The sequence below is a fragment of the Panulirus ornatus genome, chromosome 8 (assembly GCF_036320965.1).
Source record: "Panulirus ornatus isolate Po-2019 chromosome 8, ASM3632096v1, whole genome shotgun sequence".
Classification (NCBI taxonomy): Eukaryota; Metazoa; Arthropoda; class Malacostraca; order Decapoda; family Palinuridae; genus Panulirus; species Panulirus ornatus.
Window position 1 is genome coordinate 5,760,107 of NC_092231.1, and position 16,159 is coordinate 5,776,265.

The 16,159-nt window shown below is 48.6% G+C and overlaps 2 protein-coding genes across 9 annotated transcripts in view; one reads left to right on the plus strand and one right to left on the minus strand.

The window, feature by feature from the left end:
• LOC139749777 (uncharacterized) overlaps window positions 1-16,159 on the minus strand; it is a 137,108-nt gene that overhangs the window by 47,158 nt on the left and 73,791 nt on the right. The gene's annotated exons all lie outside the window — the stretch shown is intronic.
• Window positions 1-16,159, plus strand: part of LOC139749778 (uncharacterized) — a 53,023-nt gene that overhangs the window by 4,203 nt on the left and 32,661 nt on the right. Inside the window, exon 1 of one of the 4 annotated variants that reach the window (XM_071664013.1) lies at window positions 12,002-12,065. The exons of the other annotated variants lie outside the window; for them this stretch is intronic. Coding sequence (XP_071520114.1) covers window positions 12,017-12,065 — 49 coding nt within the window. The 5' untranslated portion in view covers window positions 12,002-12,016. Of the gene's footprint in view, window positions 1-12,001; window positions 12,066-16,159 lie in introns of those variants that run through there. 4 annotated transcript variants of the gene reach the window in all.

The following is a 16,159-nucleotide window of genomic DNA, read 5'->3' on the forward strand; positions in this document are numbered from 1 at the left end:
ATTTTTCACTGCACGCCAAGTGTATTGTATTTTTCACTGCACGTCAAGTGTATTGGAATCGTAGTTTATCTAGTAAATCTTTGAAAGGTTTTGTGGACGTGTTTAAGAGATAATATTAATGATATTTCGTTCCCCGAACAGTGCATGTTATCAGTAGACAGAAAACGGGATTCCTGGACGTTGCATGTAACATGACGTGTTATCAGTAGTTAGAAAACGGGTTCCCCGAACGATGCATTTTATCAGCAAACAGAAGACGGGAAGTGCCAGCACGTGTTATCACTTGGTCATCGAGTGATGTGTTATCTTTGGCAATTAAAAGAGATACGGGTTATCTTAAGATAAACAGACATTATGACCTCTGTGGCGTGATGATATATGGCTGAAATTTTTTTTTTATATACTCTCACCGGTCTGTGTTGGTCATGTCTCGGCTATGCCACAAAGGCAAGGCTTATCAGGTGGTAAGTGTGGAATCCTTTGGCCAAAGGCACTCGTATCTGCAGATAGATAAGGTTACTGGGTTTTCCCGCCACCACACTCAGATTGTGTGTGTGTGTGTGTGTGTGTGTGTGTAAGAGACGGGTAGAGAGAAGGGGGCAACTCATGTAAAACTTTCCACCGACCCCCACTCCTTAACACACACACACACACACACACACACACACACACACACACACACACACACACACAAACACACACATACACTTCAACCAAGGCGAAGTACCCATTTGTCGACCAGCCCCGAAGGAAGGATGAACAGCTGGGTTGTCTGTGGGCCGGCTGCCGTGCCCAGGACTCGAACTCGGACATGCCTGTAAGTGAATCATGGTCCAGCTACGCTCACTCGAACCTTCCAATCTCTCTGCTCCCCCTATAGCACCCGTACCAAAGTGAGTTCTTTTGAGTCTGGGAATAAGTGAAGATGTATTATTTCCCTTGATTCAAGATTAAAAGGAATCCTCCTTGAAACTTTTTAAGCACGGCGGTACGACCCTTGAGCACGGCGGTACGACCCTTGAGCACGATGGTACGACCCTTGAGCACGGCGGTACGACCCTTGAGCACGATGGTACGACCCTTGAGCACGGCGGTACGACCCTTGAGCACGATGGTACGACCCTTGAGCACGGCGGTACGACCCTTGAGCGCGACGGTACGATCCTTGAGCACGGCGGTACGACCCTTGTGCGCGACGGTACGATCCTTGAGCACGGCGGTACGACCCTTGAGCACGACGGTACGACCCTTGAGCACGACAGTACGACCCTTGAGCACGACGGTACGACCCTTGGGTGTGAAGTGGGGGCCTTAGGTCAAAGGTTAGGTCAGGTCATGCGGACATATGATATTGACATTATGCCATATTGTCCTCACCCATTGCTCGTAATAACAAGCAACACTTTCGACTTAAAGTAAAAAAAAGTAGAGAGAGAGAGAGAGAGAGAGAGAGAGAGAGAGAGAGAGAGAGAGAGAGCTCTGCCTTGAGTCCCTGGCATCCGGGACTTGATCATACTTTAATGATCCCAGTTATGCACCGTGGGGGAGGCCTGGCCGCCCAGCTGCAACCCCAACCCATTTTCTCTTTTCTCTCCATTTTCTGTTATTTGTTATTGTCTTTGCAAGCGGCGAAGAATTGTATAGTAATATACGATAATGTATACATCAAAGTGCTCACGTTTTTCACTCGATAGACTCAAATTTATATATTAGAAATAACTGTAAATTAGAAATAAATGATAATGGGACGATAAATGATAATGGCATGATAAATGATAATGGCATGATAAATGATAATGGCATGATAAATGATAATGGCATGATAAATGATAATGGTATGATAAATGATAATGGCATGATAAATGATAATGGCATGATAAATGATAATGGCATGATAAATGATAATGGCATGATAAATGATAATGGCATAATAAATGATAATGGCATGATAAATGATAATGGTATGATAAATGATAATGGCATGAAAAATGATAATGGCATGATAAATGATAATGGTATGATAAATGATAATGTCATGATAAATGATAATGGCATGATAAATGATAATGGCATGATAAATGATAATGGCATGATAAATGATAATGGCATGATAAATGATAGAACGTTGCCTGGCTCGCTGTTGTTGAACGCAATTAATAAATGATTTCATTTAATAATTTCCCTCGTTAATTAATAAATGATTTTATTTATGTATTTACCCTCGTTTTATTGTTCGTCTGAAGTATATAGGAATCTATTTTTTTTTTCTTAAGTAAGTCTTGCATCCTGACCTTCTGGGATATTGAGCCGTTTTCTTTATCGCCAAATGAAGGCGACTGCCTCCTATCCACTCCCCGTCCCTCCCTCCCCCCCTACCCTCTTGGCCTTCTCAGCCCCTCCACTACTATCCCATGGTCTTCGTCCTTTTTAAATCTGTTTTATTTATTTTTTTTCTTTTTTTGTCATCCCTATCCTCTTCGTCAACCTTGTCCCTCCCTATCCATCTACGTAACTCCCCCTATCCATGTTCTTGCTCTCTATCCATCTACGTAACCCCTCCCCCTCTCCCCCTGCTCTTGTTTCCTATCCTCCTAGCCTCACTGTTCTTCATCCCTATCCTCCTAGCCTCACTGTTCTTCATCCCTATCCTCCTAAGTTCCCTATTCTTTATACTTATCCTCAAAGATGCACGTGGTCTTCACTTCTATCCGTACCCCATTTTCTGTATCCGTATCTCCTATCCCCATATTCTGTATCCCTGTCCTCCTATCCCCCCATTTGTTTTCCCTACTTGGTCTCTATCCATCCTAGCCACCCGCCTTTCAGGCCCACCACCTTCCCTAACCATACAGACCACCTAACTCACCTCACAGGCCCACTACCTCACCTAACCATACAGACCATCCTAAGCCCACCTCACACAGACCACCTAACTCACCTCACAGGCCCACCACCTCACCTAACCATACAGACCACCCTAACCCCACTTCACACAGGCCACCCAACTCACCTCACAGGCCCACCACCTCACCTAACCATACAGACCACCTAACTCACCTCACAGGCCCACTGCCTCACCTAACCATACAGACCACCCTAACCCCACCTCACACAGGCCACCCAGCTCACCTCACAGGCCCACCACCTCACCTAACCATACAGACCACCCTAACCCCACCTCACACAGGCAACCCAACTCACCTCACAGGCCCAACACCTCACCTAACCATACAGACCACCGAAACACCACATCACACAGACCACCGAGCTCACCTCACAGGCCCACCACCTCACCTCACCTCACAGCTAACCCGTGGTCCTAGGAGGTGAGCTGGGAAAGGGGCCCCCCCGAACCTCAGCAGCCTAGCACGTAACCTTGGCCCGGTCCAGCGCTCGCTAGAGTCACGTCACACATCCTGTTACGCTGAAGATTAGCGACGCGTCTGCTCACTGGCGCTCCTAACGTACCTACAACTACACTGCCTCGCCCGCGCTTGACCCTGACCTGTGTAGCCTCGCTTCCTCTCCCTCCCTCCACCCCCCACTCCATTATCCTGTACCACCACCGCCTCCACCACGTACACCCGTCCGCACGGACGACGGTCGCTAACTTCAGTGATCAGGGTTGCAAAGGTTAGCGACTAGCGTGTGCAGACTTTAGCGACTTGATGTTGCGAAGAGTAACGTCTGGGGGTGGCTGAGTGTAGCGTCTGAGGGTGGTTTAGTGTAGCGTCTGGGGGTGGCTGAGTGTAGCGTCTGAGGGTGGTTAAGTGTAGCGTCTGGGGGTGGCTGAATGTAGCGTCTGGGGGTGGCTTAGTGTAGCGTCTGAGGGTGGTTAAGTGTAGCGTCTGGGGGTGGCTAAGCGTAGCGTCTGGGGATGGCTAAGTGTAGCGTCTGGGGGTGGCTAAGCGTAGCGTCTGGGGGTGGCTAAGTGTAGCGTCTGGGGGTGGCTAAGCGTAGCGTCTGGGGGTGGCTTAGTGTAGCGTGTAAGGGTGGTTAAGTGTAGCGTCTGGGGGTGGCTTAGTGTAGCGTCTGAGGGTGGTTAAGTGTAGCGTCTGGGTGTGGCTGAATGTAGCGTCTGGGGGTAGCTAAGTGTAGCGTCTGGGAGTGACTGAGTGTAGCATCTGAGGGTGGCTAAATGTAGCGTCTAGGGGTGGCTGAGTATAGCGTCTGGGGATGACTGAGTGTAGCGTCTGGGGGTGGCTAAGTGTAGCGCCTGGGGGTGGCTGAGTTTAACGTCTAGGGGTGGCTGAGTGTAGCGCTAAGGTGGCTAGGATAACTTTAGCGACTTGAGGTAGGTAGCCAGCCAGGTTGAGGTTAGCGGCTTGAGGAAGCCGCTAGGGTGACCTCTGCTGCCACGTGAACAACTCCCAGAGTGAACTCGGCGACCCCCCCCCCCCCTCCCACCCACACCCGCCCTCGGAAGCTGGCCGGAGCTTACCAACCCCCCCCCCCCCCCCCCCACCCCCCCACCCCCCCCCCCCCCCCCCCCCCCCCCCCCCCCCCCCCCCCCCCCCCCCCCCACACCAACCATCCCGGAGGCTGCTCTTTAAATTTCGCGATCTCTCGGAAGTTGATATTCAAATTTCGCGAAACGGGGAATATATATATATATATATATATATATATATATATATATATATATATATATATATATATATATATATTTATATATATATATATATATATATATATATATATATATATATATATTATATATATATATATATATATATATATATATATATATATATATATGTTAATGGTATAACTAGGACGCGATTGGTGTAAATTATTTATTTTATGGGGGTTGAGTTGGAGTGGTTTATGGGGGTCAAAGATTCGTATTAAATTGATGGTTTTCGATAAGGTGAGAATGGCGAGGAAGCGCTTTATCTTAGCGATAATCAGGAAGGAGGAATAATTCATGTTTTATTTAGCGGCAATTAGGAATAATTATATATTATGAGCGTTGTCATCTAGGATGGTTTTGGTTCATGTAATGATATTGTATGTGTGTAGGGCAGAGCCGGGAGGTTTTTAAGCTGGGAAATTGATTTTTACTGTGGCTGGAGATGGTTCTGGTGTTCTTTTTCGTGTTCAAATATCATCATCATCATCTTCTTCTTCTTCTTCCCCTTCTTGTTCTTCTTCTTCTTCTCCTCGTCCTCCTCCTCCTCCTCCTGTCTTCCTCTCCTCCTCCTCTCTTCCTCTCCTCCTCGTGTCTTCCTCTCCTCCTCCTCGTGTCTTCCTCTCCTCCTCCTCCTCCTCCTGTCTTCCTCTCCTCCTCCTCCTCCTCCTCGTGTCTTCCTCTCCTCCTCCTCCTCCTCCTGTCTTCCTCTCCTCCTCCTCCTCCTCCTCCTTCTTCTAGACCTCCTGGTAGCGTCCACACTGACGTATGACCTCGATAGCCACCTCCTAGTGACCAGTCCTCTGGCCTCCGCCCGCCGCCCGCTGCCCCTCCTCCAGGACACAGACGCGGCTCCAGCAGGAATGTGAGGGGCGGGGCTGGCTGGCTCCAGGGCGAGAGACCTGGCGCATGGAACCCCCGCGCCGCCCTCATAACTACGCAGGTGTTATTCGTGTGTTGTGATGGAAATCGGCGTGAGGGTTGAGGGACGTCTCCGGAGGCAAACCGGTTCTGCCACACCTCGACACCACAGGGCTGGTTGTGGTCGTGAACTCGGGTGGGGCGCCGCGCGAGGGGGGCGTGTGGGGCGCGCGCGGGAGCGGGAGGAGGAGGCGCGCGGGGGGGGGCGGGCAGGGGCGTGGGGTCCATCCAACACCTCGGTCGACCAAGGGCGACCCTTACACACCAGTTCGAACCCCAGCCCTGAGCTGTAAGGGGTGTGAGGAAGGTAGGGGAAAAGGGTAGTATATATATGGTCGTCACAAGCCATGACACATATAAGATGTCACGTATATATGACCGTCACAAGCCATGACACATATAAGATGCCACGTATATATGGCTGTCACAAGCCATGACACATATAAGATGCCACGTATATGTATGGCTGTCACAAGCCATGACACATATAAGATGCCACGTATATATGGTCATCACAAGCCACGACACATATATGATGCCACGTATATATATGGTCGTCACAAGCCATGACATATATGTTGCCACGTATATATGGTCGTCACAAACCATGACACATATATGATGCCACGTATATATGGTCGTCATAAACCATGACACATATAAGATGCCACGTATATATATGGTCGTCACAAGCCATGACACATATAAGATGCCACGTATATATGGAGGAGAGTGTGTAGATGTGGTCTTGGAACTATGTGTAACACCTGACGAAGGAGATGTTTGAAGAAATTCCCTTAATTGCGTAACGGGACGTTACCAGCTTCAACGACCCTTGTGCTAACGGTCCTTAAACGACCCTTGGTAGTTGATAGACGTAACCAGACCTAACCTCAATTAAATACAACCAAATCATCAGTATACACAGCAATTATATCTTCATCCAGACATGTTCAAGGGTTCCAGTCTTCACAGACGTTGAAAAACTGTCTCATGAAGTGTGTCTGGAATGCGTAGAACTGAGCCTGGAATGCGTAGAACTATGCCTGGAATGCGTATAGCGTGTGATGTGCGTTATACAGTGATGGTCCTTAGGTTTTTAAGAGTAAAAAGTGTAAGGATATTAATTCTTCTTCTTCTTCTTCTTATTCTTCTTCTTCTTCTTCTTCTTCTTCTGTTATTATTATTATTACTATTATTATTATTATTATTATTATTATTATTATTATTAGTAGTAGTAGTAGTAGTAGTAGTAGTAGTAATAGTAGTAGTAGTTGCTGTTGTGGAATTCCAACCCCAGGACCCTTTCAAAGGTGCTCCCACAACTTCATTGTTGTGCTGTACGTGGGAGGGAAGTGGGTAAGGTGGGTGCTCCCACAACTTCATTGTTGTGCTGTACGTGGGAGGGAGGTGGGTAAGGTGGGTGCTCCCACAACTTCATTGTTGTGCTGTACGTGGGAGGGAGGTGGGTAAGGTGGGTGCTCCCACAACTTCATTGTTGTGCTGTACGTGGGAGGGAAGTGGGTAAGGTGGGTGCTCCCACTTCATTGTTGTGCTGTACGTGGGAGGGAGGTGGGTAAGGTGGGTGCTCCCACAACTTCATTGTTGTGCTGTACGTGGGTGGGAGGTGGGTAAGGTGGGTGCTCCCACAACTTCATTGTTGTGCTGTACGTGGGAGGGAGGTGGGTAAGGTGGGTGCTCCCACAACTTCATTGTTGTGCTGTACGTGGGTGGGAGGTGGGTAAGGTGGGTGCTCCCACAACTTCATTGTTGTGCTGTACGTGGGTGGGAGGTGGGTAAGGTGGGTGCTCCCACAACTTCATTGTTGTGCTGTACGTGGGTGGGAGGTGGGTAAGGTGGGTGCTCCCACAACTTCATTGTTGTGCTGTACGTGGGAGGGAGGTGGGTAAGGTGGGTGCTCCCACAACTTCATTGTTGTGCTGTACGTGGGTGGGAGGTGGGTAAGGTGGGTGCTCCCACAACTTCATTGTTGTGCTGTACGTGGGTGGGAGGTGGGTAAGGTGGGTGCTGCTCCTTTGTGGGCGGGAGGGTCCACAACAACACTGTGGTCTTCTCTCCCGTCCCATCCCGTCCCAGACGATGATTTGGGATAGTCTTGGGATCATCATTGCCATGAATGATCATGATCCCAGCTTGGGATCATCATTGCCATGAATGATCATGATCCCAGCTTGGGATCATCATTGCCATGAGTATAATGATGGAGATCCCAGCTTGGGATCATCATTGCCATGAGTATAATGATCGAGATCCCAGCTTGGGATCATCATTGCCATGAGTATAATGATCGAGATCCCAGCTTGGGCCATGAGGTTTCGTAACTGAAGCCAACGTCGGATTAACGGTGTGACTGAAACGTATTTCAGAATCGTATTTCAGCCACTTTCGGATGGCTTATTACAGCATCTAATACGGCCGTACCGTATTACACACACACACACACACACACACACACTGAGAGAGAGAGAGAGAGAGAGAGAGAGAGAGAGAGAGAGAGAGAGAGAGAGAGAGAGAGAGAGAGAGAGAGAGTCATGACATTCAGGTGTTGTAAGTTGTGGGGTGGAGTGGGTGGGTGGGTGGGGTTGGGTTGGGTTGGGGTTGGAGGGTGGTGGGGTGTGGAGACGACCTCTGCTCCCACCACCAGACGACCAGCTTGGACGACCCAGCTGCTGCGCACACACACAGGTCGGGTCGTAGTGCACCAGGGAAGACATGGTTATCTATTGTAGGTGGGGGGGGGGGGAGCACCGGACGACCCCTCCACCACCAGTGGACGACCCCGTCCGTGGACGGTGGTGGTGGACGACCTCTCCTGGTGGTGAGGGTGGACGACCTCTCCTGCTGGTGGTGAGGGTGGACGACCTCTCCTGGTGGTGAGGGTGGACGACCTCTCCTGCTGGTGGTGAGGGTGGACGACCTCTCCTGCTGGTGGTGAGGGTGGACGACCTCTCCTGCTGGTGGTGAGGGTGGACGACCTCTCCTGCTGGTGGTGAGGGTGGACGACCTCTCCTGCTGGTGGTGAGGGTGGACGACCTCTCCTGCTGGTGGTGAGGGTGGACGACCTCTCCTGCTGGTGGTGAGGGTGGACGACCTCTCCTGCTGGTGGTGGTGGACGACCTCTCCTGCTGGTGGTGAGGGTGGACGACCTCTCCTGCTGGTGGTGAGGGTGGACGACCTCTCCTGCTGGTGGTGGTGGTGGACGACCTCTCCTGCTGGTGGTGGTGGTGGACGACCTCTCCTGCTGGTGGTGAGGGTGGACGACCTCTCCTGCTGGTGGTGAGGGTGGACGACCTCTCCTGCTGGTGGTGAGGGTGGACGACCTCTCCTGCTGGTGGTGAGGGTGGACGACCTCTCCTGCTGGTGGTGAGGGTGGACGACCTCTCCTGCTGGTGGTGAGGGTGGACGACCTCTCCTGCTGGTGGTGAGGGTGGACGACCTCTCCTGCTGGTGGTGAGGGTGGACGACCTCTCCTGCTGGTGGTGAGGGTGGACGACCTCTCCTGCTGGTGGTGGTGGACGACCTCTCCTGCTGGTGGTGAGGGTGGACGACCTCTCCTGCTGGTGGTGGTGGTGGACGACCTCTCCTGCTGGTGGTGAGGGTGGACGACCTCTCCTGCTGGTGGTGAGGGTGGACGACCTCTCCTGCTGGTGGTGAGGGTGGACGACCTCTCCTGCTGGTGGTGAGGGTGGACGACCTCTCCTGGTGGTGGTGGTGGAAGTGTCCGTGGGGCAGACGACCACCACCACCTCCCCCCTCCCCCCCTTTCCGTCACCAGACGACCTTAACACACGGCCGCTCGGGTGTGTAGGTTGTTGACCTGGTGTGTGTGTGTGTGTGTGTATGTGTGTGTGTATGTGTGTGTGTGTGTGTGTGTGTGTGTGTGTGTGTGTGTGTGCGACCTCCATTTCCTCACTCCAGGTCAACCACCTGTTTGACCCTCGAGACAGCCAAAGAATTATACTTACCCTAATTACATAAATATATGTACAGACACACACACACACACACACACACACACACACACACACACACACACACACACACACGTACACTCACGTACACACACACACACACACACACGTACACTCACGTACACACACACACACACACACACACGTACACACACACACACACCAGGTGGTAAAGTTGATCGCATTTTCCAGTCCTCATATTCTTTCCCCTCACGCTCTCATTACGTCCCCCTCACGTTCCCCTCACCTCCCCCCCCCCTCCCCTCACGTTCCTCCCTCACTCTTCAATCCTCTTTTTGTTATCATTAACGTCAGAATGTCCGGGTACGCACGGAACTCCTGTACGGCCACGTGTACGCCAGGCTCCCCTGGGTGATACGCATTGTACGCCAGGCTCCATGCTCACAGTGGATTTACCTCACCATGTTCTAAGGCGAATGCTGCTCCGTCAGTAGCCGGGTTGCGAAGAGTTTGACGAGAGAGAGAGAGAGAGAGAGAGAGAGAGAGAGAGAGAGAGAGAGAGAGAGAGAGAGAGAGAGAGAGAGTTGCACCGTCGGAATTCTCAGGGGATTCGTGAGAGATGGGAAAGAGAGGAAGGATTACTCGTCTAGGATTATGGGAAAGAAGGAAGGATTACATGTGCAATACATGTGTAGGATTACTCTCTTTTTTTTTTAATCCGTTCAGTCCGGATCCGCAGCCGTGGCTTCACTTCCAGGAAAAGACGCTTTGTTTACACAGGCTTGTGTGTGTGTGTGTGTGTGTGTGTGTGTGGGTAGGGGCTGGGCTGGGCCCCGACCCGGACAGCTGGGAGGTTTGTTAGCAAGACTCGCATCTGTTGCCTCCTGCTGACGCCTTGCGTAGGGGGGGGGCAACAATGTGAGGAGGAGGAGGAGGAGGAGGAGGTGCTGCTGCTGCTGCAGGAGGGACGGACGAAGCCGGGATTAAATGTCGCCAGAAAACCTCAAGAGAAGTAACCTGAGCTTCGTAATTCCCTCCCTCCCTGCCGGCCAGGTTGCCAAGACCTGTCTGGTCGGCCAAGCGCTTGGCCAAGCGCGAACACCCCTCCACCCTGGTTGCATGAGAAGGCTACTGCTACTGCTACTGCTGCTCCTGCAGGCGGGCGGGAACACAGGCCAGTCTACGACCCCCGTCCGTAGTTTCCTCTCTTAGTATCATTACTGTGGGTTCAGCACAGTTGCGTCGCCCGCTCATAGATGGTGCTCGTGTTGGAGACAACGAGGAGTCGATATATTAACATCTGTAGGGCATTAACGAGAAAAAAGATGATCAAATACACGTAAGTTCCATCGAACGAACCACACTAACTCTTAGTTATGCTTCACACTCACAGATGGCGTTCGAAACAGTTAACATCTCGGGCCAGAGTGTCGAAAGAATTTGTAAGAAAGACAGTGATTGGACGAGGCAAACCGGGTCTCCTGTGTGTGTGTGTGTGTGTGTGTGTGTGTGTGTGTGTGTGAAAGACATGAGAAGGTAGAGTGTTCCAAAGCTACGACGTGTAGCGGAAGACACAGTTATCAAAACGGCCCACCCTTGAGTTGGTCGATGGCCATACAAGAGATCATGTGACCCAAGCAGCAGCAGCAGCTTGCTGAGTATGGCGTGCTCTAGCTAGTGGTTGGTGGTGGGGAGGGGGGGGGTATCATTATCATCATCAATATCATCATCATCATCTTCAAATCTCTTCTGAAACCTGAAAGCATTTTGTGACGGGTCTCCCGTTTTCTGTCCGTCTTCTAAAGTGGTTCAAGTTTATGGGCCGATCTCCCTTACTTCACGTTGTACGTTTTCTATTGCATACTCTTGCTGTACACCTCCTCTCGCATCTCTAAAAAGAAATAATTATAATTATCTTCATAATACAGACCAGACTAATGATGCCAGTTTGATATATATATATATATATATATATATATATATATATATATATATATATATATATATATGTATATACGTGTAAGTTTGGACAGTTTTAGCCAATAAATAAACGGCCTTTTGTTTATATAGTTTTTATAAGTTTTGGTGTTCGAGAGGATCAAGGGTCGTACCCTCGTGCTCAAGGGTCGTACCGTCGTGTTCGAGGGTCGTACCGTCGTGCTCGAGGGTCGCACCGTCGTGCTCAAAGGTCATACCGTCGTGCTCAAGGGTCGTACCGTCGTGCTCGAGGGTCGTACCGTCGTGATCAAGGGTCGTACCGTCGTGCTCGAGGGTCGTACCGTCGTGCTCGAGGGTCGTACCGTCGTGATCAAGGGTCGTACCGTCGTGCTCGAGGGTCGTACCGTCGTGTTCTGGTTTTTAACGACCTTTTTCCTCCCTATCATTACACCAGAAATAGGTAAACTCAATCCTTAGTTTACCACGCGAAGAATACTCGGGCGAATATGAGTTTACATTACACTGAAGGTGATCCCCACGTTAGTCTACGAAGGCAAGTAGACTACATTCATCCATGGTGTACCGGTGTGAGGAGTTTACGCTGCTGAAGATCTCCCTCCCAAGTGAGTTTACGAAGGCAAGTTGACTTCATTCATCCTTGGTTTACCCGTATGAGGAGTTTACGCTGCTGAAGACCTCCCTCCCAAGTGAGTTTACGAAGGCAATTTGACTTCATTCATCCTTGGTTTACCCATATGAGGAGGTACGCTACTGAAGATCTCCCTCCCAAGTGAGTTTACGAAGGCAAGTTGACTTCATTCGCCCACAGATTACAACACGGGAGGACTTTCAGGAGAATAGTTTACAGTATACTCAAGATCTTCAGCTCCCGAAGGCGTTTCGGCTTCACTCAGACGCTCAAGCTTACCCCTCCATCCCTCGAGCAAGCTTAGGCAAGCTTAACCTAGCACGACCTATATGAGTATACATGACACAGACGAGAGTTGGTCACAGGAGGTTTGTGAGACTGTACCTTCCAATTGACCTTCAGAAACTACGTCTTTTCCCCAACGAATGTTCTGAAATTGTCACATGATGGTGGAAGCTTGAGCGTCGCTTAGGGAGTCCTTTGTAAACCTACTGGGCTAATCTTAGCTCTCTCTCTCTCTCTCTCTCTCTCTCTCTCTCTCTCTCTCTCTCTCTCTCTCTCTCTCTCTCTCTCTTTTGCTGGCTGTAAAGCTTTCTCTTGTCTGTGTCTGAGGTAAAGCTTTTGTGTTAAGCTTTTTTTTTTTTTGTCTTGCATTGGAAAGGTTTGTATTAAGCTTTCTTTTGTCTATACCCAATGAAAGACCAGCCCCATGGGTTAAGCTGAACACCTGGGATTGGCTGTGGGCTGACTGTCGTGCCCTTTGCTGGATTCGAACCCCCGACGCTTAACCACTACACCACGGAGCCCCCCATGTGACCAAGTCTTTGTTTTTTGTCCTCTTCCAGCACTGGTGTAGAGAAAATGGGAGAAGGGTAGGGGGTGTGTGGGAATGAGCACACACACACTCGGGGATGAACACTTCATCTGGCCATATCCCAGCCATCTATCCCACCTGGGAACCGAACACCTGCTGGGCCTCCACACCTCCAGGCCACCACCACAGTCCCGTAGATTGATTCAAATGAACCACTTCCTCGCACCGCCGCCCGGAACGCTCAACTTGACCCCGATCCACTCGCCTAGTTCGAACCTTACTTGAGGTGCCGGTGGGGCTCAACCGAACCGATATATGAATCATTTAGTTCGAACCTTGAACGGCCGGTCAGGCTCAACCGAACCAATATATGAATCATTTAGTTCGAATCTAATTAAACTATACAAATTATCTGTAAGAGATTCGAATTGAAATGAACTTCGAATCATTTCCAGCGTTTACTTCTAGCGAAACGAACTAAAACTGCGAATCTTGTAACTTCGAATCATTTTCCATGAAGAGAAGTGAACTAATGAAACATCAAGCTCGATGCGAAATGGAACTGCGAACAGAACTCTGAATCCTCCCACTTGATCCGAACTGAACTGGCACATCATCTAACTCGAACTGACCAACCAGCAATGCATTTTTCCCCCTTGTCTGAAAATTGCTTAAAATTGATGGGTAACAAGATAGAACAAAGGTTTAAGACAGTTGTCCTTATATTTCTATAGTAGTAATAATAATAGTAGTAGTAGTAGTAAATAGATTTACCAAAATCTAACTACAAGTAACAGCACAAAGTTGGGGGGAGGGTTTGGCCGTTCTTCCCTCCACTCCTACCCCCCGACACCTTCACCCCCCCCTTCAACGCCTGTGGTCCGGGGTTTGACATCTCGCTACCAAAACATTTTACCGGTTTTATGGTGCACACCGAAGAGGCTTGAGCTCAGCCCACATACTACCACTCGCCAGACACACAAAGGAAGCACAACACCGCCGCCATCGTGTCTTTATGAATGCCAAATGTTGTCGCCTCTGGCCGTAGGAGGGTATGTGGCGACACCTGGCATGGATTTATCGATGCCAAATGTTGCTATCACAGCCTCTCCCGACACATGTAAACAACGACACGAGACGGGTGTACTCTCCTCCTTTGTTGTAACATACGCATTTTTGTGTGGGGATATATATACTTTCGATATATCCTCTCAGAGACATAGGTGTATAATACACCCAAATAGAGTATACCCCAGTTCAGTGTCGATGTTTACATATGTGGCATGAAGGAGTATGGCGACATTCGGCATGTCACACTAGCATGTCACACTACCAATGTCCATTTCAAAATTTTGAAGTCGTATTAACTACTTGATAACGCTTGTAATATCTAGTACAAAACCTCGTTCAAATACTCTATATAGCTCTCAGTGAGCAGTAATTACCCTATATATATCCTACTTTTCAATTCCCCTATGAGAGACACGTACACGTCTATATACACTAATAATGCTGTACTTACATCCAATATGTCATATTTTGAGCTACGTTGGCCAGAATTATATATATATTTCACTATCGGACATATAGGAGCCTGGGGATATGAGACACGAGTAATGGCCAAAATTATAATCACACTGGTCGAGAACCAGGAAGAGGGTGAAAGGAAAAATACAGACTGAATTGATCGAATACCAGAGTGAAAACAAGACACACACACACACACACACACACACACACACCATTCGGTTAAACGAAAGTTTAGAAAGTGGAAAATACAATATGATTACTGTACGACTCTTTGAGACGCTGTGGAGGTAAAAGGCCTTTTAAAAGCAATACAAAGCGCTAGATCTCCCTTCCTCTTCCCTCCCACCCCACCCCCTCTCGACCACCATTGAATGGATGCGGGAAGTGTTTTTTTTAACATGATTCGCAGTTTTTTTTTTTTTCTTAAAACACTAGAGAATAACAATAGCAGAATTCAGTTATAACCTTCAAAGGGAAAAATGATTTTTTATTGTCTTTAAAAGACTGTATGTTCATACATGCCATATAGAAACAAAAAAATATATAATAACGCCTGTGTGTAGTTAATAAATTTACGTGAGACTGCCTTATTTTTTTCTTACCAGTTAGCAGTCAAGGCATGTAGAAATGAACATTACTGCCCCCAGAGATCGTGGAAACATACTGACGTCAATAATTAACTAACTTAGGTACACACACCTGGCTATACCACCTGTGTGGTGATCATTAAGCAGAAACACCTGAACGATAGTTTTAATAGTTATTGAATTATATTGCTTACTGCTTGGTCAGATCATTAAAACACATGGTATAGTCTGTAGGCTCTCTCCTGTCCCGTACACCTTTCCTCCTTTTTTTTTCGAAGATTTTCTCTCCACAAATAATCTAGTGCATTTATACACTGACGCCTCAACACTGCATTCACCCACACCCTTCAATTCTGCTCCCTCTTCTCTCACTCAGTCTGCATCTCGTCTTGACACAGCTTCCTCAATAAACTCAAGACTTGGACAGGATATCTCAGTGGGATAGGCAAAATCTTGTTTAGTTTAATGCCATCTAGACCCAATTTCTACCACTCTCTGTCTATCGAAAACTCCTCACAACTCTCGTCTTTCCTTTTACGATTCTGAAATTCCACCTCTTGATGAACATACTTGGTATTACTGTAACATTCACTCTTTCTTGGAAACTCCATATTGCAGAAATAGATAAGTCTGCCTTTAAGAAACTGTGTGCCATATTAAAATGTCGAAACTTCTTTTCTGAACAGTTGCTTCGTTTATACAAGGGGTTGATTCGTCCATATATGTAGGACTGCTCTCATAGACTTAAGAGTCAAAAGCGATCCGACTTATAAACTGTCCCAGGCTAACTTCCAAAGTTGGACCCCATTGCCTTATGCCACAATGTTGGTTCACTTTCCCTCTCCTGTAGGTGTATTACTCTGGTTTCTGCTCCCGAGAGCTGGCTGCTTGTGTACCCCCCCACCACTAGCTAGACCACGTAGTACTCGGCAAGCTGCTGCGTCACGTGATTATTGTGCGGCAATTCAAGAGTGGGCTGCTTTGATAATTGTTTCTTTCCCAACACCTCGAAGCTTTGGAACTCTACCTTTTCGTGTTTTTCCTAATAACTATGACGTCGCACATTTTAAAAGACAGGTCCTTTCACTTCCTTCAAAATTCGTAAATACTCTCCCTTGTCTTGTCTTTCTCCGCTCA